This window comes from Macrotis lagotis, chromosome X, assembly GCF_037893015.1.
Source record: "Macrotis lagotis isolate mMagLag1 chromosome X, bilby.v1.9.chrom.fasta, whole genome shotgun sequence".
Lineage (NCBI taxonomy): Eukaryota > Metazoa > Chordata > Mammalia > Peramelemorphia > Peramelidae > Macrotis > Macrotis lagotis.
In genome coordinates this window covers 587,867,843-587,890,162 of record NC_133666.1, presented here as the reverse complement: position 1 = coordinate 587,890,162, position 22,320 = coordinate 587,867,843, and the positions used below count along the sequence as shown (strand labels likewise).

Here is a 22,320-nt window from a genome sequence, read left to right as displayed (position 1 = left end):
GTCAGGAGTACCTGGGTTCAAATCCGGTCTCAGACACTTAACAATTACCTAGCTGTGTGGCCTTGGGCAAGCCACTTAACCCCATTTGCCTTGCAAAAACCTAAAAAAAAAAAAGACTATAGATTACAAAGTGGCCTGGAATCAGGAAAGCTGAAATTTCACCTGGAAGTTGGTCACCTTCCTGATAGCCAGTGTAGCTTCAGAAAGGGTAGAGGAACAGCCAATATGGTTTGCTGCCTGACAACTTCAGGAAAAATGCCAGGAATAGAATAGACATTTGTAGATTTGGCCAAGGTCTTTGATACTGTCAGTTGCGAAGTTTTATGGAAAATTATGTCAAAATTTGGTTGCCCAGAAAAGTTCATCAGCATTGTACATCAGCTTCATGACGGCACAAATGCCTGGGTCCTGGATAGCAGATGTTGCTCTTGAGATTTCCCAGTCACCAGTGGAGTAAAACTAGGCTGTGTCCTTGCTCCCATGCTTTTAGCAGGATGTTTTCAGCCTTGTTATCAATTGCCTTCAATGAGGATGAACATGGCCTCAAGGTCAGCTACTGCACTGATGGCAAATTCTTCAATTTGAAAAGGCTACAGGCCAAGACCAAAGTGGAGGGAGTGTTGGTGGTTGGTCTTCTGTTTGCAGATGGTTGTGCACTCAGTGTAGCCTCTGAAGCTGAGATGCAACAGATGGAGTTTCTGCTGCCTGTGCTAATTTTGGTCGAACAATTATCACCAAGAAAACCCAGGTGCCCCATCAGCTAGCACCACACCATCCATATGTGGAACCATCAATTACAGTAAATGGAGAAGTTCTGAGTACTGTGGACAAGTTCACTTGTCTTTTCCAAGGAGGTTCTCATTAACAATGAGGTTAACACTTGCATTCCCAGAGCTAGCTCAGTATTTGGGTGGCTCCAAAAGAAAGTTGGGGAGAGAAGAGGTATTAGACTGACTACCAAACTAAAGGTCTACAAAGCTGTTGTGCTGACCTTATTGCTATATGCTTGTGAAACCTGGACAGTCTATCAGCACCATGTTGGGAAACTGAATGCAAACAAATATAGACAAAGCAAGTTATGGGCAGGATATAGAAGATAATTAACAGAGGGAAGAAACTTGAATCTTGGATAAATGGAAGATAATTAACAGATGGAAGAGACTTGAATCTAGGAGACTTACTGTATGACCATGGGCAAGTCACATTATTGCTGTCTGCCTCACTTTTCTCATCTTCATCTGTGTCAGGATCCAATGGGATAGTGTTTGTGAAGCTCTTTGTAGACATTAAAGCATTTTATCAATGCTGTTGTTATTTTGTTGATTAGTTATCATGTCTGACTCTGACCCCATTTGGGGCTTTCTTAACAAAGATACTGGAGTAGTTTACCATTTCCTTCTCTAGCTCATTTGACAGATGAAGAAACTGAGGCAAACAAGGTGATGTGACTTGTCCAGGGTCATTCAGTTAATTATTGACTGAGGCCTGATTTGAATTCTGGTCCTCATGTCTCCAGGGCTGGTATTCTTATTATCTACTATATCAATGTTCTTCTTTTTCCTTTTTTTGTTTTTAAAGAGTTAAGTTGTTAAGAGTCACAAATTGAAGACTATTTTGAGGGTAGAAGAGACTTAAAGGACATTTTGTTTACAAAATCTTCCTTTATTTGGAAATTGCTTACTAAGGTCACTATCTCATTGATGGACAAGTCTAATTAATGGGTTCTGGTAGGAGAATGAAAGGCCAGGAATGCTACTAATGATAGGTGGGATTACATCATTCCTTTCATTTCGGGATTTCAGTAGTCTTTCACAAGCTGTTTTTTATGGTAAAAGATAGGGTGGGGAAACTCTGTCAGTGACAGGGTGATGATAGACCTTATGGAAACCTGATGTCAATCCTACCTTCTTGTGAAAGCATCCACTGAGTGCAAACATGGAGGAAATAAATAAGGGTAGGTCTCTGTTTGGGGTCATCAGCTCTTTTATAAGGAGAAAACTTTTTCCATTCCTTAAACTCTAAAATCAAGTCAACTTGCATTTATTAAGCACCTACTGCATACCAAGCTCTGTTAAACACTGGGGATATAAAGAAAGGCAAAAAGACATGCCCTCATGGCAGGAGCTCAGCAACTAATGATGGAGACAGCCTGCAAACAACTCTATACAAGCAAGATAAATTTGGATACTGTCAGAGGAAGGCATCCAGTAAGATTTAGGACTGAGAAAGACTTCTTGTATAAGGTGGGACTTTAGGTGAGATTAAGTGAAATCGGAAAGTAGGAGGCAGAGATGAAGAAGGAGGACATTTTATGAAAAATACTCAGAGGTGGAGCATTGTGTTCAAGGATCAACAAGGCAGCAGATGCCATGATATTACAGCTTATAGTGGAGGTGGGTGAGGAAGATGTAAGAAGACTGGAAAAATGGTGGTGGGAGGAACAGGTTATAGAGGACTTTGAAACTCAAACAGATGAATTTATGGTTGATTCTGAGGGTTATGGTTGTTCTTCATTCTCAAAGTGATACCACCACAGCAGGGTCAAGGTACAGTGTGTCCAACTGGCTGATAAGACCAATACAAGCTCTGAAGGCTCTACCGAAGGTCAGACCCAAATAGTCCATATAAACACTTGTAGTAGAGGTGCCTCTAAATTGTGATCTCATGTTTCTTTTGAGCTATTGCAGTTCTTCTTTGCCCATAGAGCCCCAGGCCTTTCTTCTTTTACGTGGGCCCATCTTGCTGGATGGTCCCATGCTAGCATGTCCCATGTCTTACCATTGCTTCCAGAGTTCTTCAGAGAGATCATGAAATTGTCCTTGTATCCCTTCTTCTGACCTAATAACTGAGCATTTCCTTGTGTGAGTTCTCCATAAAATAGTTCTTTAGGCAGATACATTTTTGGGATTCAAACAACATGGTTAGTCCACTGGAGTTCATTGAATAAGGAAGTTATATGGTCCGACTGATATTATAGGAAGATCAATATGATGGAGTAGGGAGATTTGAAGTAGGGATACCATCTGTGGAATTTTTGGAATAATCCAGATGTGAGGTGATGGGTTAGTAATCAAGTCAGAGAAGAAAATGGGCGATATAAACAAGAGATGTCAAGGTGGAAACTACAGGACTGCATATGGGGATCAAGAGATGGGGGGGAGGTGTCAAGGATAAGGATGGCATCCAAGATGTGAGCTTGGATGAAAAGAAGGATGAGGAAGAAAAGGGAAAATGTCCCTGTTGACTATTATTTTGAAAATTCTGACAAATCTTGAAGTGGTGGTGGGAGGGGTGCAGCTTCCTAGGCAAGAATGAGAGGACTAGGTGGTCCAGAGCACAGAGCATTTGGAGTCTAGAACACCTGAATCCATACGCACCCTCAGACACTAGCTCTGTGACCATGGGACTGTTGTAGTTCTCCCTGTTCTGTAAAATGGGAATAATAGCATCTCCCCTCCTAGGGTTATTGTGAGGATCAGGTAAGATCCTACATCTTGAGGGCTTTGTGAATATGAAAGTGTTATATAAATGTGATGGGATGATGGTAATGATTTACCAGAAGAGTCTGATAGATTTGTTTCAGGGGCCCTAGATTAGGAAATCTCTGTTCTAGAAGAGTGAAAGATTGCCTAATTCTGAGCAATCTCAAAAGCCAGTCTCAAAGAAAGGGAGTATGTTATAAATGGAAAGAATGTTTGGATTTTCAGTTGAAAGATTGGGATTTTTATTTACTCAATCACTTGCTAGCCTGTAGAAGATTAGTTCATTTTTGAGTTCCCATTTTCTCTTTCATAAAAATAGGAGTAGCTAGGGGCAGCTTGGTGGACAGATGAATGCTGGACCTAGAAGTCAGGAAGCTTCAACTTCCTGAGTTCAGATCTGGCCTCAGTCACTAGCCTTTGTGACCCTGAGCAAGGCACTTAACCCTGTTTAATCTTAGTTTCCTTGCCTGTCAAGTGTTCTGGAGAAGGAGATGGCAAACTACTCCAGGATCGTTGCCAAGAAAACTCTGCAGAGGGGTCCCAAAGAGTCAGACAAGAGTGAAACCACTTAATAGCAACTGCAGAAATAAAAGTTACACATATATAACTATATCAGATTACTAATTGTCACAAGGGGAAGGGGACAGAGAAAAATGTGGAACTCAAAATCTTACTAAAAATGAAAGTTGAAAACAATGTTTGCTTATAGTTGGAATAATAAACAAATAAATTTAAATTTAAAAAAATAATAGTTGAAAAAATGCTGAGTTTGGTGGAGTCAGAAGCTGAATTCAGGTCCTGGATGTGTTCCTTGGTAGCTTTGTGGCTTTGGACAAGTCTCTTTATTTCTCTGGGTGTCAGTTTCCTCATCTGTAAAATGTCAAGGTTTCATCTCTAAATCTGTGTTTATTTGATCCTGGTCATGCCGTGTATTTCCCTGGGCTCTTGTAAACTTTTAAGTGCTTATATAAATGAGTTATTATGAAAGTCTTTTGGGTCTTTTCCAGAGCTTTTGACTTGAGGGCTTAGGGCTGGTTTTTTTTTTTTTATGACTAGGGGCAGGGCTCCTGGTTTTATCTGTGTGGTAACTCTGGGAAGCCCCCAGAACTTTTATAGGCTGTCCAGACTCCTGTGGACCTCGGTAATGTTAAAGGGTGAGGGCGTGGACTGAGACCTGAAGGTCTGAGTGAGGAGCTGAATTGGCTTCTGGGCATGTTCATTTTTTCTGTCTTACTAACTTATTGTTCCAAGCTGTGCCTGCTGTAGTGGGAATATCACTGACCAGGCAAGACCTAGAGGATTCTGTTGTAGACAGACCTTTGTAAGAAATGTCACCAGTGGGGCAGCTGGGTGACACAGTGGATAGCACCAGTGCTGGAGTCAGGAGGATCTGAGTTCAAATTTGACCTCAGACACTTAATTTTACCTAGCTATGTGACTTTGGGCAAGTCATAAGTCACTTAACCCCACTGCCTCACAAAAACCAAAACAAAAAAAAAGCAAAAAAAAAGAAAAGAAAAGAAAGAAATACCACTAAAGAGTATCTCCTTCATCCCTTAGCTGGGGTTGAAGACAGATGGCCTACCCTTGCCTCCAGAGACTCAATTTGTTTTGGAATTTTAGGCAATTAAGCAAGATGAGGTTTGGGGAGGATGAGGTAGTTGGCAGAGAGGCAGAGCCTTTATTAAGCACTTACTGAATTCCAGTAACTAGGTTAAGTGCTGAGAAGACAAATGCTACCAAAAAGCACCTGGATTTGAACTTGAGTCCCCTGTAAAGCTGGGTTCCTTATAGCACTCTTGAACTGAGCTTAAGGAAGGAGTTGTAATGCATTCTAGGGTTATGAAAGATTTCAACAGAGGACCCCACTGTGAAGTTCAACAAAGAAAATTAAAATCTGTTTCAAAACTCTCTTAGACAGACCCAAATCAAGAAAAATAAAACTCAACACTGAGCCCCTCAAGTCTGCCAAGTCTACAGTTATGAGGCCAAAGGACAGGAATCTATTTCCCCTAAGATTCACTCAACCTCTCTGTTGGCAAATGCTGTTGAGATTGGGGGCCTCCCTGGAAGTTCACCGAAAGGAGAGCTTAAGTCGGTGGCATGTGGCCCAGTGGGGATTTTGGGAGTGGGCAAGGATTTTTTAGTAAAGTGTAAGATGAAAACCACATTTAATGTTTTCTTCAAATCAAGTTACTTTTTCTTTGGACATCTTTTATAAAAATTAAAGATGAAATGTCAGTAAATTGTTTAACGTGTATTTTTTTTCTAAATAGGCAGGACTGTATTTACCATTCCTCCTGGGAACTATTTTTTTCAGATTACTGCAAGTGGATTCATTCTCCCCCTTTTCTCCACAAATTAGTAAACATTTGGGGGAAAAACAGTTGAGGGTAAGATATGGCCTCTGCCCTCTCCAGAGTTTCAATTAGCAAGCCTTTATTAAGCTCATTCTTTAATTACCAAGTATTTTTTCTTTTTAAGCAACATTTATTATATGTTCTAGATACTATAAATAGCAGGTACTGCATAGACAAAAAAAGAAAAGAAAAAAGACAATTTTGCTTTTCCCCCCACATGCTTATATTCTATCAAGGGAGAAAATATGTAAATATATATGTTCACGCAAAATAGAGATCAAATAAATTAAAAGGAAATTTTTGAAGGGAAAGTACTATCAGCTGGTGGGAATGGGGGGAGGGATGAGGGAAGATCTCCTCTAGAAGCTGATGCTTGACCTGAGCTTGGGAGAAAATTAGGCATCCCTTAGAGGATGGGGTTTGGGAGGAGCAAGGGCATTTCAGGCACAATGATAGTGCATCTTCAGGAGCACTGATATGAGAGATGGAATGTCACAGGTGAGGACCAACAGGAAGGCCAGTTTAGCTGGACCACAGATTGCTCCTAGGGGCATCAAGCTAGAAAAGTAGGATGAATGGAGACAGGTGATGAGCTTCCAGCAACTTTTCTTAACTTCATAAATTTTCCTTGATAAACATCTTCAAAGATCCACATTGTTACTTAGGCACAGTCCTTCTTTGACTTTCCCTGAAATCTCTTTACAGTGGGAAAAACAATGATCCGCCCTCCCACTCATCCTTTTATCTTTTCCCTTCTGCTGCCTTCCTCTCCCACTCTGCCTTGATGAAGTTTTTGTAGTAAATCACTTTTGGTTAGAGTAAAATCTTTTCTTCCTTTTCCAAAAGGAAATTCTTATATTCTGACTTGAGTAATTGTTTTTATAACCTGGTAAATTATATGTTGCCAAAACCCATGAGGTGGGTAAGACATTCTTTGATCATCTGTCAGATATCCTAAATCTACTCCCCTTCCTCCCCTGTGTATTTTTGGGAGCATTTTTTTTGACTGAGTGGGTATTGGGTGGAGAAAAGGTGTACCCTCCCTCATTTACTGGAGAGTGGATTCCCTTTTGACTCCAGCTTCACTGACTTGGAGGATGCTCTTGGAGACAGTTGACAGAATTGCCTCAAAGAAACTTGATCTTTTCATACACATTCATTTTATTTTGTCATATTCAGTATCACTTTGATTTTATTTTGGTGTATTCAATATCAACATCTATTGCCCTGAGGGTTGACAGACAAATTGTCTGGTAAGGTGCGCCCCACCTTGATCTGACTGCTGTCAACTTACAGGGCAGTGAGCCTTCCTCAGAATAGCTTGGCTGGAAGGGGTCCAAGCTTGGGATTGGGTGAAGGAATTTCTGGGTTCTGATTGTTGCCTTGGGTAGATCATTTAATCCATTTATGGTAGTTTTCCAAACTGTTTTAAAATGATCTTTTATAGAAGAATTTTAATACTGGACTTTGTGTCCTTTAAGAGAACAGGAAGCTCTGAGACCAAATCTAACCTCTGACATCATTATTATTATTATTATTATTAGACAAATTTTCTCTTTGCTTCAGAATTTCAGCAGCCTAGCCCTGTGCTCTGGACATCAAAGGCTCCTGGTCAATATTTGTTGAATTGTTTAATTAAAGATAGAAACAGACAAGTCTGCTTTTGCCTCTAGCTGAAAAAACATTATGTCCTCTGAATTTTGACCCTAAAGTTAAACTGTCAGTGTAGTCTGTAAATGAGTAAACAAGTGAGACTGCCTTACTCCTGCTGTCCTTGAGTTGAATGAAATGAGGAGCTTATGAGATGTGGAGGCTGGATGGTCCCAGTGGAAAGGGAAATTAGATGACCTGGATTCAAATTTTGATTTGCAGGCTTACATCTGACTGATTTTGGGGACAAGCTGTTTGACTCTCCTAGGTCTCATTTCCCTTTCTGTAAAATGAGGTTGGTCTATGATGGGTTCAGAGTTCCCCTCCTAGCCTGGATTTATGGCTCCAGTTTGGGTCATGATGAGACAAGTGTGGGGTGAAAGGGTCTATGCTAAATGAGTCAACCTAATCCATTTAACTTTTAAGCACCCTAACATTCCAGAATTTGTTTTTGTTGTTGTTTTTCAGTCATTTCAGTCAGTTCATGATCCCATTTGGAATTTTCTTATAATAATAATAAAATAATTTTCTTATAATAATAATAAAATAATTAAGATATTGGAGTGGTTTGATATCTCCTCTTATTTTAAAGATAAGGAAACTGAGGCAAACAGGTTGAGGCACACAGCTAATAAGTGTCTGAGGCTGGATTTGAACTCGGACCTGGTGCACTCTCTGCACCACCTAACCTGTCCAGAATTTCAGTAGAAAACCCACAATTATTAAATATTTACTCTTGTAAGAGAGGCAGAATGATATGGTAGATAGAAAGCCAGCTGTGTGATCCTGAGAAAGTCATTTAGCCTATTTGTTAGTTCTCCCACAAGCTCTTTAAGACTGTAAGTTGCAGATTAGCAATTGCAGATTTGAATTGGTCTGAACCTGGGGTAAAAACAAACAAACCAAAAAATCCTTTGCAATCTATGTTGGAGCTACTGTTTGGGAGGGAGAGGGAGAGGGAGAGAGAGGGAGAGAGAGAGAGAGGGAGAGAGAGAGAGAGAGAGAGAGAGAGAACGAGAACACATAAAGAAAGAGTGAGTGTATGTTTGTCTGTCTTTCTGTGGGTCATAAGACCAAGATTAGAAGGGATCTTAGTGCTCATCTCATCCAAGCCCCTTATTTTATAAATGGAAGCCAAGACTCTCTTGGAGGAGTGGTATACAACATTCTTGCATATTGAGATATTGAACAGTAATACAGCAATATTTCCTTTTCCTTCCCCATATGTCTAACAAAAGATTAATGAGTGATGACTTTGTTTTGTTTTAGGGGAGCTATCCAGTTTGGGAAGATTTTATAAACAAAGCAGGAAAGCTACAGTCCCAGCTTCGGTAAGTAAAAATATATTATTTTTTTCCAGCAGAACTGATTTTTCATTGGACTGATTGGATAATTTAGGACATCATTAGAAAAGTAATTTGAATGTTGAACTATGTAGAACATGATGGAACTTAGGTTAATGCTTTGTTGTTAAGATTTTGTATATTAAAATAACCCTATCAACCACTAAGAGTCTGGTTTTCAGTAAATAAGGAACTGGATTCTAATCAAGAGACTGGTGTTTTAATCAATGGCTTGAACCATTAAATTTATAGAAAGTCACTTAAAATTCCCCATCATATGTTGAATTCTTGCTGTGTCTACTTTATAGGGTCATTAGAAAGTTCACATGAAAGTTCATATGAAATGATATAATGTAATTGTGAAAAATATAAAGATACAAGCAAGAATTAAAGGGTAAGTGATTAATAGTCTGGACTTGAAGATAGGAAGGACTTAGCTTAAAATCCTACTTCAGATGTTTATTAGCAAATCAGTTAAACTCTGAGTCTCAGTTGTAAATGGGGATTATAATATAGTTCACAGATTAGTTCTGAGACTCAAACAGAATGTTATTTTGTAAAGCACTTTTCCAACTGGAAAATGCTATATAAGTGTAATGCTATTATTATTTTATGGCAAGCTTTTTAGTGCCTTAGTATAAAATATTTATATAAATGTACATACACTTAACCTTTATTATACCATTTGATGTGAAATAGAAATGTTTATTTAAAAACTTTTCATCATTTAAATAAATTTAAAGCATTTAAAATGTGACTTTTAAAATATTTATTTCAATAATTTTCATTCACTTTCATTTTAATCACATTGGTAATTTTATTACTTTGAGTTTAGAAATATGTTTTCTTAGTGAGTCTACTTGTTAAATATTTTAGTGAATCAAAAATCTCTAAAGTGGGAGGCTTACCAGAGAGGGTGATCAGTAAGCCCTAGCCCTTTTAGCTTAGAGTGAAGGACAGGGAATAAAGAGATTCATTGTTCCATTATAGTTGAATGGAATAAGCCTGCCATACCTTCAAGTCTGACAGGCCTCTAGACAATGTTTACTAACTGCTGGATAGTTATTTGCTTAAGTAGTTTATTGCTTAAAATCTGTAAACTTGAATAAATAAATATTAAAAATAAGTCTCTGTGTAATTATATTTGTATATTTATCACTTCCTTCCTTGTTTTTGTTTCCTTCCTTCTTTTCTTCCCCCTTTCCCTTCTTCCTTCCTTCCTCCCTTCCTTCCCCCCCGGCTGGTGCTTTGTGATATGGCTAGGGGTTTGATTCGGTTCATCAGCTTTAAAGTAATGGTCTGTCTACTAGGTGCCAGGCCAGACACAGGCCAGATACTAAGACGAAAGAAAGTAGTCACACCCACAAGTAGTTTATTGAATTGGAAGGACTGAACAACAGATACACAGATAGAAAAATATAAAATATGTGTGGAGGACTTGAGGCTAGGGTTGTAGAGAGAGAATACTAATATCTGGGTATATTAGGCAAGGCCTCATGCTTGAAGAGAGTTGGGGCTTCCAAAAGGCAGAGATGAGGAAGGCTTCTTTTCCAGATGTGGGGCACAGCCTATATGGAGACATGGATACAGGAAATGGAGTTTCATTTGTAGACAGCAGCAGGTAGGTCATTTTGGTATGTAGGGTCTGTGAGGGGAGCCTCTTAGAAAATTTCAATACTAGTGATATTTTCCCCTCTAAAATGAAATTAATTATGCATATAAGTATGTTTTTTTTAATGAAGCCAGTCTTATTTTCTGAAGTCTTCCCTCCTTTAAGATAGTTGTAATTTGTGTCCTTGGTCCAACATTTGTGAGTTTTGCCAATATGTTTAAAACCTATAGGTGTTCAGTGGCCAAATATAGTTTTGGGAAATGCTGAATTAGCTGATGCTATATATCATTATTCTCCAATATTAATCATGTCAGAGACACCTAGAGCTAGAGGATACTTTCAAGATTTAGCACTAAAATCCAATTGCATTAAATTCTTGCTGAGGGCTAGGTAGGTCCTTGGATCAAAAATACAGAAAACAATTCAGTCCTTGTCTACGAGAAGCTTCTATTCTAATAGGGAAAGATACCCTATAAAGAAGAGTGGTTGGGAAGTCACAGGAATGGTGGAATCCCAGGGAGCTTTTGATGGAGTGTTAGGGTTGACTTGATGGTGGTTCCCAGAGTGGGGGACAGGGAGCAGAAGTGGCATGACCAGAATGGCTTTTGTAGAGAGCATTCTGTTTAATTGGGAGCGTAAGGCTTCATTCTCCATGAACCTCCCTCCCCCTCTCCCTCCTTTTTATTATTCTTTTTAGTTTATTTGGCAAAGATACTGTTTTGATTTGCCATTTCCTTCTCCAGTTCATTTTACAGATGAAGAAACTGAGGTAAACAGGGTTCAGTGACTTGCCCATGGTCCCAAAGCTAGGAAGTATCTAAAGCTGAATTTGAACTCCTGGAAATACTTCTTCCTACTTCCAGGCCTACTGAACCCTTCAACTGCTCCCCAATTTCAAGGCTTCTGGCTTCATATCCATCTTACACATTGCTCCTTTCAAAGTCCAGTTCAAATCCCAACAAGTAGGCTGTTATTAACACCACATAGCCTACAACACAAAGAGAAACTTGATTCGATTTTCTTTTTGTACCTTTGAGAAGTAAGACACATTTTGTCTTTCTGACAAGTTTAAGCTTCTTGGGGTCGAGATCATTTCTTCTTCTTCTTTTTTTTTTTTTTTTTGCAAGACAAATGGGGTTAAGTGGCTTGCCCAAGGCCACACAGCTAGGTAATTATTAAGTGTCTGAGACCAGATTTGAACCCAGGTACTCCTGACTCCAAGGCCAGTGCTTTATCCACAATGACACCTAGCCACCCCAAGATCATTTCTTCTACTCCATCCCTTACAGCAGTGCAAAAGGGCACATTGGTAGCTGCTCATTAAATATTTTTTGAGCTTTTTATGTTACTAAAAGAATGAGGCTGATACAAAGACATGAATAATTCCCAATTCAATAGGTTGAAATTTAATCTCTCCTCAGGACCTTATCCCTTTCTTCCACCAGTAGTCTCCAGACCTTGGCTCCATCAGTTCCCCCTTACTGCTTTCCTGCCCCCCAGTCTTGCTGATTTTAGACTTTCTGACACTTCATTTTTGTTTTCAGGAGAGGACAACAGTTCCTTTTTTCTGTTACCTTAAAATATTATATAATCCCATTTTAGATGTTTAGAAAGTAGGGGGATAAAAGAGGGGAAAAAAAAGAAAATAAGGAGAGGTGTAGGAGATTAAAAGATTCCTGCCCCTTCTGTGTAGAGGTGAAGGATTATGGATATGGAATCCTGAATGAGTTCTAAACTTTTTTGATATGTTGATGAATTTTACTGATTTATTTTTCCTCCTGCTTGTTATGTCTAGTTTGTCTGAATCAAATTGATAGCCAGATGCAATGACTTTATGCCATTTCACTGAAGTTTTTGTTGCTCTCCCTCTTGTCCTAGATGACTCTTGGCTTTTCCTTGTTAGAGGCCTCAGGGGGCCCAGGCCTTCAGTTAGTTTCCAGTCTCTCTCCATTGCTCCAAGTATTCCTCCTTTTGAAACCTAGGCTCTCTAGATGATATCTCTTTCCTCCTGGCTTTAGCAGAGCTCAGGTGACAGACACATACACACCCTGGAGCCTGAGCAGAGCACACCTGTCTCACATCCTGTGACTGTCTCCACTGACCTCTCTGAGTTCAGCTTGGGCCACAGTTCACATCTCTTACCCATCTCCTAGAGCAGGAATTCATAAGTTAGGCCTTCTGAGATCATTTAATACATACCCTCCTCCTCTCATTCTCCTTTATTTTCCTTAGAGATTTAGTGACTTATCCAGAGTCATATGAGTATAAATGACCAGGTCAGTTTTAAACCAGAAAAAAAAAACAAGCTCAAGTTAACAGGAGAAAAATAACTAAACAAAAGATAAATTTTTCTTCAGTCTTTCAAGGACCTATGATTCCATCAGTGTGAATTCTTGCTCTGCTGGTACAGAATGACCACTTCTCTTCCTTGACTTAATTGGAAGGTGTTTGAGAGTTGTTGTTTCTGTTCACTTTGAATAAGATGAACCTCCTGGAACTAAGAGATCAGGGCTTGTGAAATATATAATTATTAGTTTTAAATCATCTCCCCTCTCACTCCCAATAAATAAATATAGACAGATTTGAACCAACAGATCTCCTCTTAGTCTCAGGCCAAATGTTTCCTTTAACTTCCATATTTCTATTCTATAACTGGCATCCTATCATGCATATTTCAAAAGTATTTTAAAATTTTAATTAAATTGTTTACCCCATAACTTTTTTTTGGCAAGGCAGTGGGGTTAAGTGACTTGCTCAAGGTCACATAGCTAGGTAATTAAGTGTCTGAGACTGGATTTGAATTCAGGTCTTCCTGACTCCAAGGATCTGTGCTCTATCCACTGCCCCACCCACAGCATTTTAATATTAACAAAGCAGCTTTCTCACCATGATCTAAGAGATAGGTGATATAAGTACCATTACCTTAATTTTACAGATAAGGAAACCAAGGCTTGAAAGACCATTGTCTTTCAAGTGCAGTGACTGACTCTACCTTCATTCTCCCATTGTTCTGGTATAGTACCACTTTGTCTTTACCCAGAGTTTTTAGAACTGGGAGTGCAGGAGGAGGACTCGGATGTTATCCATCTCATTTTATAATTGGAAAGACTGACTTCTGAAGAAATTAAGTGCCCAGGTTTACATGGATATTTAATGGCAGACCTGAGACTTTGAACCTAGATTTCCTGACTCTGAGTCCAAGCCTCTTGCTGTTAGGTCTGAGAAGAGAAGGTTTTTGTTTCTTAGAATATTTTAAAGTTCTCATTCAGAATGACTAATCTCCTAATTTTTCTGGGTATTCTCAATGCAAATATATTTCCCACGGGTTCTCTGGGGTGTGTAGGGAGGACTAGCTCTGTGACCACCTGTCACCCAACTCTCATCTCTGGCTTCAAGAAGCTGTAGCAAGCCCCGTGGCTATGCCCTGGTAAAACCATTCTGGCCAATGAGCTATGCCAGGTTGAGGTTAACTGACAGGTCTCAAATCCAGGGAGATGTCTACCCCAAGAGTATGAAGACTTCTCCCTGCATAATGGGTGGATGAGAACAATTTGGCCCAAAGATGAAGATAGCTGAAGCAGTTGCCATGAATCATTTGCTTGTAGCACGGTTAGACATTGAAGGTGCCAAGGTCATCCACTGCATCCTGAGCCATTACAAGTTGTCTTGACTTTTGTCTGCCACTGGACTTCCATGACTTTAACTTTAGGTAACTGCCTCACTTACATGCGATTCAAGAACAAGTTAAAACATCAAAAGAACCAACAACAACCACAACAATATTGCCCATGCCACTTGTAAAACTATATAATTAAATTTGAATGATGGGCAAAGACTTAAATTAGAAGAAACTGAGCCATTATGCCGGAAAAATAACAGACTTGATGAGCTTTCTCATGTCTAGAATTTTTAACTGAATTGTTTAAATTTGTAGTTTCTCCTTTTTTAAATGTGTGTGTGTGTGTGTGTGTGTGTGTGTGTGTGTGTATTTATATATATAAAATAAAGGTACTTTGGATGTTTGATTTTTTTGTGATGTGTGATATTTATTTTCTAGTACTTAACTTTGTTCTTTCTTTAGCATGTAACTTTTCCCTGATTCTTGAGGAAACATCTTGTCTAGCTTAAAAATATGAGGACTCAATTTTGAAATATGCTTATAATATAATTCTTCCTTATCTTTCTTTTTGGATCTGTTTGCTATGCAATTAGAGATTCTACTGTTCTTATGTAGGAGAATGCTTCTGGGATCTACAGAACATGCTGTTTATTTTCATCATTTTTATAGGATTTTTTTTTCTCCTGGACCTTCTATAACTGTTCTTAGTCTTTGAATTTCCTCCTTTAGATTTTCAGTCTTGGCCAGATAGCTTGTTCCTACCTTCACATATATATCCCTTCTCTTTGCTCACACAGTCACTACCACGGTTCATACTTTAATCCTCTTTCCTTTGCACTATTGCAAAAGTCTCTTTATTGACTTTTCTGCCATTTCAGTCCATCCTCTTTTCAGCTGCCAAAGTAAAGATATGAATATGCCATCTATTCCTCCCATTAAATAGTCCCCCTTTCCTCTAGAATTAAACATAAACTCCTCACAATCTAGCTTTCCATTCTTACACATTATTCCCTTCCATACACTCCATACACACCATGGTTCAGCCATATTGCTTTGCCCGTCTGCCTGCCCATCCTCATTATGGCTGTTTCCCACCTTTGTGCATTGGCATTGACTTTCCCCTCTCCCTTCCTACCACTCCCTGTTAGACTCCCTGGCTTCCTTCAAAGCTCAACTCATACCCCACCTTCTCCAGGCAACCTTTTTTAGTGACCCACTCCCACTGCAGCCCCAAATCACTACTGTCTTTCTCTCTAAGGTTATCTTCTGGCACTCTATATATCTCATATAGATTTACTTATGTACATATTCTTTCACCAATTAGATTGTAAAGTCTTTGAGGTCAGAAACTGTTTTTGATTTTTCTTTTTATCATCAACACTTAGTATTTAGGCTTAATAAATAAATGAATGCCTGTTGATTGATTGATTGATCAGCACATGAACTTCTACTCCTACTGTGAATTCTAAGTTCCATTTTGAAAAACAAACTTAACATAGTATTTAGAGCACCAGACTTCCTATGGCAAACCCTTTTGATTATCATCAAGATTCTTATTTTTAAGAAGGTTTTCAAAATATTTGATTAAGAGATGCTACTGATAATCTACGCTAGCAACCTCTCCTTTTTCTTATGTTAGAGTTAAAATTTTTTTTTTCCTCAGGCTATCTTATCCTTTGTCTTGTATTGGGTGACATTGTCATTATTGCTCTCTGTTGAAAAATAACATCACAGATTTCATTTCCTGGCCTCTTGGAAGATTTAATGTTTAAAAAAAAAATCTTCCGGTGCAACTCCTCCAACACACACTCATGGAGTGATAGATTATTTCCTGTCCCAGTTTTCATTCCCAACTATAATGACCCCATTCTGTAAAGCAGGGATATCTAGTCTTTTTGGTGATTTGGAGCCATTTGACTGTCTGAAACTGAGGGCCCCCTTCTCAGAATCAAATGCATAAAATAAAAATCCTTAGAAGGACAAAGGAAATTAACTCTATTGCAATGAAGTTGTTAAAATACTAAAAAAAAAAGTTTACAGATTCCAGGTTAAGATCTGCTGTAAAATTACTTCTGGGCTCAGGGTCAAAATACCCGGGACTGATATCCAGTTCCCAACTTGACTACCTGTGTGACCTGGGCAAATTGCTTCAATTCTGGGGTCCAGTTTCTTTCTCCATAGAACAAGAAAGTTGGACTATATGATCTCTGGTATTCTATAATATTTGTGGCAATTTCTGTCTCCATCTGTCTTTCAGTCTTCCTGTCGACCTTGTGCCTCTCTTCCCTGTCTCTTCTCCCAGCCTCTGTCTTGGTCTCTGACTTTCTCTCCCTTCTGTCTCTTTTCTCTGTGTGTCTCTGGCTCTCTTTCTCTCCTCTGTCTGTCTCTCTCTGCCTCTCTCCCATACTCCCCTGTGCTTCTCTCTCTTTCTATTTCCTCTTTTCACCTTTCTTTGACTTTCTGTCTCATTTATTTATATCTTTTATAGGAATAGGTATCTTTTGAGACTTTTTGTTTTAGCATTTCTAATGACAAAAATCATGGAATTTCAGAGTTGGGGAGAGCCCAGTGACCATCTAGTCCAGCCCCTAAAGAATATCTTCTATTATGCCCCCTATGAGAGTCCATCCTACTTTTGCTTTTAGACCTACAGTGTAGGGTAGTTTGCTACTTTTTGAAGCATTCCATCTTTTCCATATCAATCATGAATTTTGTTTTTAGTACTAAATGTTCAAGGAAAATTGGATCTTAAGTATAATTGTTTACTGACTCACATTTATGAGATAGTCTACTAGTTTCACTCTGGTATTGATATAATCTCATTTTTATAAATTAAATTTTATTTTTTAATGAACAGAACACATTTTTTTCTTGTCATAAATATACATAACTAAAGCTAAACAAATTCCTTCATAGGACTTATTTTATTCTTCATCCAGTCTATCATTTTTAGGAGATTAGATAGGTTGCTTCACAATCAGTCCACTGGATTCATGGATAGTTATTACATTGATCAAAATTTTTTACAGCTTTCAAAGTTATTTATCTTTGCAGTATTATTGTATAAAATTGTTTTTCTTCTGTTTACTTCATTCTTCCTCATTTTATACAAGTCTTCTACCTATCCATCTATCCATCCACCCCCCATCCATCTATCCACCCCCGCCCCCCATCTATCCACCCACCCATCCTCCACCCATCCATCCATCTAACCAACCAGTGCTTTCTTGCAGAAATTCTCCTTGGTCGTTTCTGGAACAAGCCTGTCCCTCATACTTTTGTTGTCTGCTTGCCTTTCAGGACTACGGTGGTGGCAGCAGCAGCCTTCTTGGATGCCTTTCAGAAAGTGGCTGATATGGCTACCAATACACGTGGTAAGCAGATGTTGGCTTAAGTTTAGTGCTGAGTCCCTCATGTGATTCTTCACTCTTGGGTGGTTTTACAAGAAACTGCAGCTTAAGTTATTACCATTGCACTCTTAGCTATAATTGCTTGTCTTAAAAAAAAAGTCCCAACAAGAAAAAACTTTATGGTATTGAGGGATGTCAGGAGAAGAAGAAGCTGAAGAAATTTCTTTAATAAGAGGCATATACTAAAATCAAAAGCATGGGAAGAGAGAAGGGACTAAGGAGTGAAAGTGAAAAAGCCTAGAAGAGCTATCACTTGAGTGCAGTGTTGTCTCCTAATGATGGGTTGAGACTGCATTGTCTGATTTTGTATCCTGTCTATGCCAGAACCTTCCATGTCTGAGGTTCTTATTGAAGATTGGCTGAGTCTAGAAATTCTTTTTTTTTATCCTCATATAAACTTTCTTTTTTTCCTATTAATTTTTTTAGAAACTTAATAACCTCAGAGTTCTGCATTGTGGGAATAGAGTGAACCACATTGACTCCATCTTGTGATTCAATTCCCTTTCTATTCAGTTATGGGTCTAGTCCAATTTCTGTCTTTGAGAAAACTTTTTTCAGTTATGGGAATTGTGAGAAAACTTTATTGCATTGTTTGAATCTAATCCTCTGTGATTGGAAAGCTGGACCACCTCTATCTGTTGGTTAGAGAGCCTTAACTAAGGACCAGAAACTTGCCCATATCCAAAGATTGATGTGAGTTTTATACATCTCATGCAACCCAGTTGTCTTGTCTGAAAACTGGCCTCATTGTTTCCATATTCTTTTGATTAAATACAGACCCTTGGGGGGAAAGGGGGGAATTGCACCTGTTTGCTTTCCTCCTTCCAGTTTAGAAAGCCCTTAATGTATCCTTTTTAAAGAAATCTATTTAAGGCAATATGAGGTTAAGTGACTTGCCCAAAGTCACACAGCTAGGCAATTATTAAGTGTCTTAAGGCCAGATTTGAACTCTAGTACTCCTGACTCCAGGGCTGGTGCTCTATCCACTGCACCACTTGGCTGCCCCCTAATGTATCCTTCAATTAGAAATCAGGTTATCCAGTTTTGTATTGGTCTTATTTCATTGGTTGTTTTATGCCTGAAAATCTGTTTTCTCCTGCATTTTGGGTCCAGTGCCAAAGTTGAGTAGGTCTTATCCTGATGTTAGGCAATTGGTATGCGGTGCTTAAAGAATTAATATGCTGGGAAGCTTGAGCTTTTTTTTTCAGTTATTTCATTTTTCATCTGCAACTTTACCCTAAATGAGGAATAAAATTCCAAATAAAAATATATATAATCCAGATTATTTGCATTTTGTCAAAAGCAAGAAATAAAAACATAAAAAATGCATCTGCCCTGTCTTTTTTCTGTGTACTTAAAAAATTCCTGCTTTAAAAAAAAATGTGATGACCAATGTGCATTTTCCTTCTAATCCTGCCTTCTCTACTTTGCATCACTTTGTGCATAGTCATCATATTTCTTTGTATTCTGCATACCCATCATTTTTATGGTACAGTCCTATTCCATTACATTGATAAAACACAATTGATTCCACTATTTCCCCAGCTTTTGGAATACATATGTTTTTTGTAGTTTGCTACTCTTATCAATAAAACTGCCAAGAGTGATAATTTATACTTGTGGATCTTTTTATAATTCTAACGTTTTTTGTTTTATGGATTTCAGAGGCCAAAGAATTTATCAATCGCCAGCGAACCTACTAGTGATGAGCCTTTTTATATTTAGCTAGGCTAGTCTTTGGTTACCAGACAGAGTTTGTTGCCAGAACTCAATGACTTTCCAGCACACTGGAATCTGAGAAGGGTAGAATCACTTGTTACCATTAGGCTATTTCCTTCCAGTGAAACTAATTTCTAATTTCTCCAGTAGTGGAATAGAATGTCTCTTTCCTGTCATCCCTACCCTTTCTTAGATTTTTATGTATTTTAATTCTTTTGGAAAACTTGAATTTTTTATAATTCAAAGTTATATTTATTTTCAGTTACTGGATTACTAGGGAATTGGAACAGTTTTTCAAGTATTTATTCAGAATTTGAATTTTCTCTTTCTAAAACTGCCCTTCACATCTTTTTGATGATTTTATCCATTGGAGAAATAGGTTCTATATTTGTGATTTTGTATCCCTTTCTAATAAACCAGGAGGTCTTTAATTTTTTTGCATGTATTGTACCAATGAAACCCATAGATTACTTTTCAGAATAAAATAAATAAAATAAAACAATAAGATTATCAAGGAAACCGATTATATTGAAATACAATTATCAAAATGTTAAAAAAAATTAATGGACCCCCCCATTAAGAATGTGATAAATTCTCATTTTGGTAGATAAACTTAATTTTAGTGTCCCCCCCACTCTTTGTTTTCTTTTTTATTATTTTGTATTTGCATTTTGTTGCAGGAAATATTTTCATTTTTGCATAATTAAAGCTGTCTCTTTTATCCTTAATAATTTATTCCATTTCTTAAATAACAAAACTTTCTCTTCTCCATAATTCAGGTAGATATTTAATTTCTTTTTCTTCCCATTCAGAATGATTTTTTAAAAAGTTTAGGTTGTTGTGACAATTGTAATTTATTATTGTATATATGTGGTGTGACTATAAACATGTTTTTATCCTAGCTTGCCCTTCTCTGATTTCTCCACAGTTCCATTGAATGATCATTTTTCTTTCCACTACGTTTCACAGTGTGGCATTTTGAGATTCTTCAGTGTCTTTTCATAGGTATACAGTGAGGGTAGTTTTTATGAACAGGATGTGTCAGAGGAAGAGGAATGATAGGAATTCTGTTATTTCATCAAGGGGTAGAGCATCCTTTCCCCTTACTTCGTCCCAAACCTTTGCAATGCTCTAATCCTTCTTGCTTCCCAGGCCCAGTAATTGCTACTTGCTGTCTTTAAGTAGTAAATCACAATGAAAAATTTCTTACTCCCAAGCACAAAAGGCCTTCTTTTTTTGATTGATTTGATCAGTATATCTGGATGCTTACTTTCCCTTTCCAATAACTTGCAGTCTCAGATAGTTCTATGGGCTAGTATTCCATTAATAGCAGTACCTCACCTTTCATGGGGTTTTACAAATTTACAAATTGTTTTTATATGCATCCTTGCTTTTTGGTCTTAGAGATACTATCAGGACAGGACTTAGTTTCATTTTATGTTTTAGAAGATGAGATGGAAACTCAGAGTGGCTGTGAGATGCCTAATCACACAGCCAAATATGGGGTAGCACCAGAACTAGAATTAATTCATTGAATCCTACTGTAGTTTCTCATGTGAGGATGAAAATTAATTTTGCATTAGATTTCTTTTAGTTAAGTATATTACTTCATCCCAACTAAATCTTCTTTCAGCTATATTTTGAACTTGCATCAATTTTCTAATTGTTTTCAGGTCTTATGTGCATTCTTTCTGTGATTGGTGAGATAGCATTTGGAACACAAGAAAATCAAGGATTGTACCACAGTTGAAGGAGAAAGTGCAAAAATACAGAACAGAATTTTTGTGAATCTTAGGACAGAATGGTCAACTGATTGGTTGTGTTAAAAGGTGGCTTTGAGGTCTTCCAGAAGTTTCTTTGGAGGTTGCTTTGTTCATAGGGAGAGCCTTAGGGCCCCAGAATGCTTGTTCATGGAAGGGGGAGAAGAGAGAACTCAAGATGAGGGAGAGAGGAAAGTTGTCAGTTGTTGTGGATGATGAAAAAGGTCAGTGTTCTTTTGACAGAAGGAGTCTTAAATGCTACATCCCTCTACCTACCTACCTACCTACCTACCTACCTACCTTTTGATTTGCTTTGAAATATTTTGTTATAATTCATTGTTATTGAGGTCAATGAAATGACCCATCTGCTTGAGAAAACAATTTTTACTTAATTATGAATATCTGTATATCTTGGTGAACCCCTGTATAGCTTCCCTGCATAATGGAAGGGGGCTTTTTGAGATTCAGATCTAATCATAGGATCTTAGAACTGGAAGGAAGTTAATTGGGAAGGAGAAAAGACATTGTCCTAGGTATTTCTATGATCACTTGGAGAAGTGTATTATTAGCAGAAGTGAAGGCCTGTTTTCACAGAGGTGGTGAGAAAGAAGAGAGTTAAAACATTGCTGAATACACAGTAAATGCTTTAGATTTGACTTTTTAGCAATGAATGTGCATTTTTCAGAAAATGAGGACTGAGGGATTGACTTCAGGTTATTTAAAGCAATACAGATGGGTTTCATTTATACACAGAGGAAATAGCTTCCTATTACCTTTTGAAAATTTCTTATATTAGGACTATTACACTTTAGGAATCTTACTTTAAGTTTGCTTTTTTTAAAAAATCATTCTCAGTGGAAACTACAAAAGAAAATTTAAACTTATTTTAAAATTGTCTTTTGAGAAAGTATTCAGTATTTGAGGCTCATAGATCCTTGGTTTCCAAAATATTAACATTTTACATAGTTTTCTAAAAGGAAACAGCACTTTTGTATATTTTTACTTTTTACACTTTACTTTTTAGCAAATATGAAGACTAGATGAATTGATTAAAAAATATAATAATTAGGGAAAAGTTTATTTTTAAAATGAGTACATATCAGAGAAAAGTGAATCCTTTTCTAATTATATCCCTTTTATTAAATAGCATTGAAAAAATGATAGCAGGTCACTAATATTTTAATTTAAAAAATAAAATAGTTGGACAGAAATAGTTCCAAATTGTGTCAAAGTGAATATTTAATTTAATTAACTTAGAAGATGAGTAGTACTTGTTTTTAAAAGTCTTTAATTTCGGGGCGGCTAGGTGGCACAGTGGATAGAGTACCAGCCTTGGAGTCAGGAGTACCTGGGTTCAAATCTGAC

At 37.8% G+C, this 22,320-nt stretch overlaps 1 protein-coding gene across 6 annotated transcripts in view; it reads left to right on the top strand.

Annotated features, from left to right (window-relative positions):
• MTSS1 (MTSS I-BAR domain containing 1) overlaps positions 1–22,320 on the top strand; it is a 326,922-nt gene that overhangs the window by 23,284 nt on the left and 281,318 nt on the right. For 5 of the 6 annotated variants that reach the window (XM_074201660.1, XM_074201656.1, XM_074201658.1 and 2 more), the window contains exons 2-3: positions 8,762–8,823; positions 17,367–17,440. In XM_074201660.1, the coding sequence (XP_074057761.1) occupies positions 8,762–8,823; positions 17,367–17,440 (136 nt within the window). Of the gene's footprint in view, positions 1–101; positions 7,788–8,761; positions 8,824–17,366; positions 17,441–22,320 lie in introns of those variants that run through there. The other variant, XM_074201661.1, reaches the window with a different exon arrangement.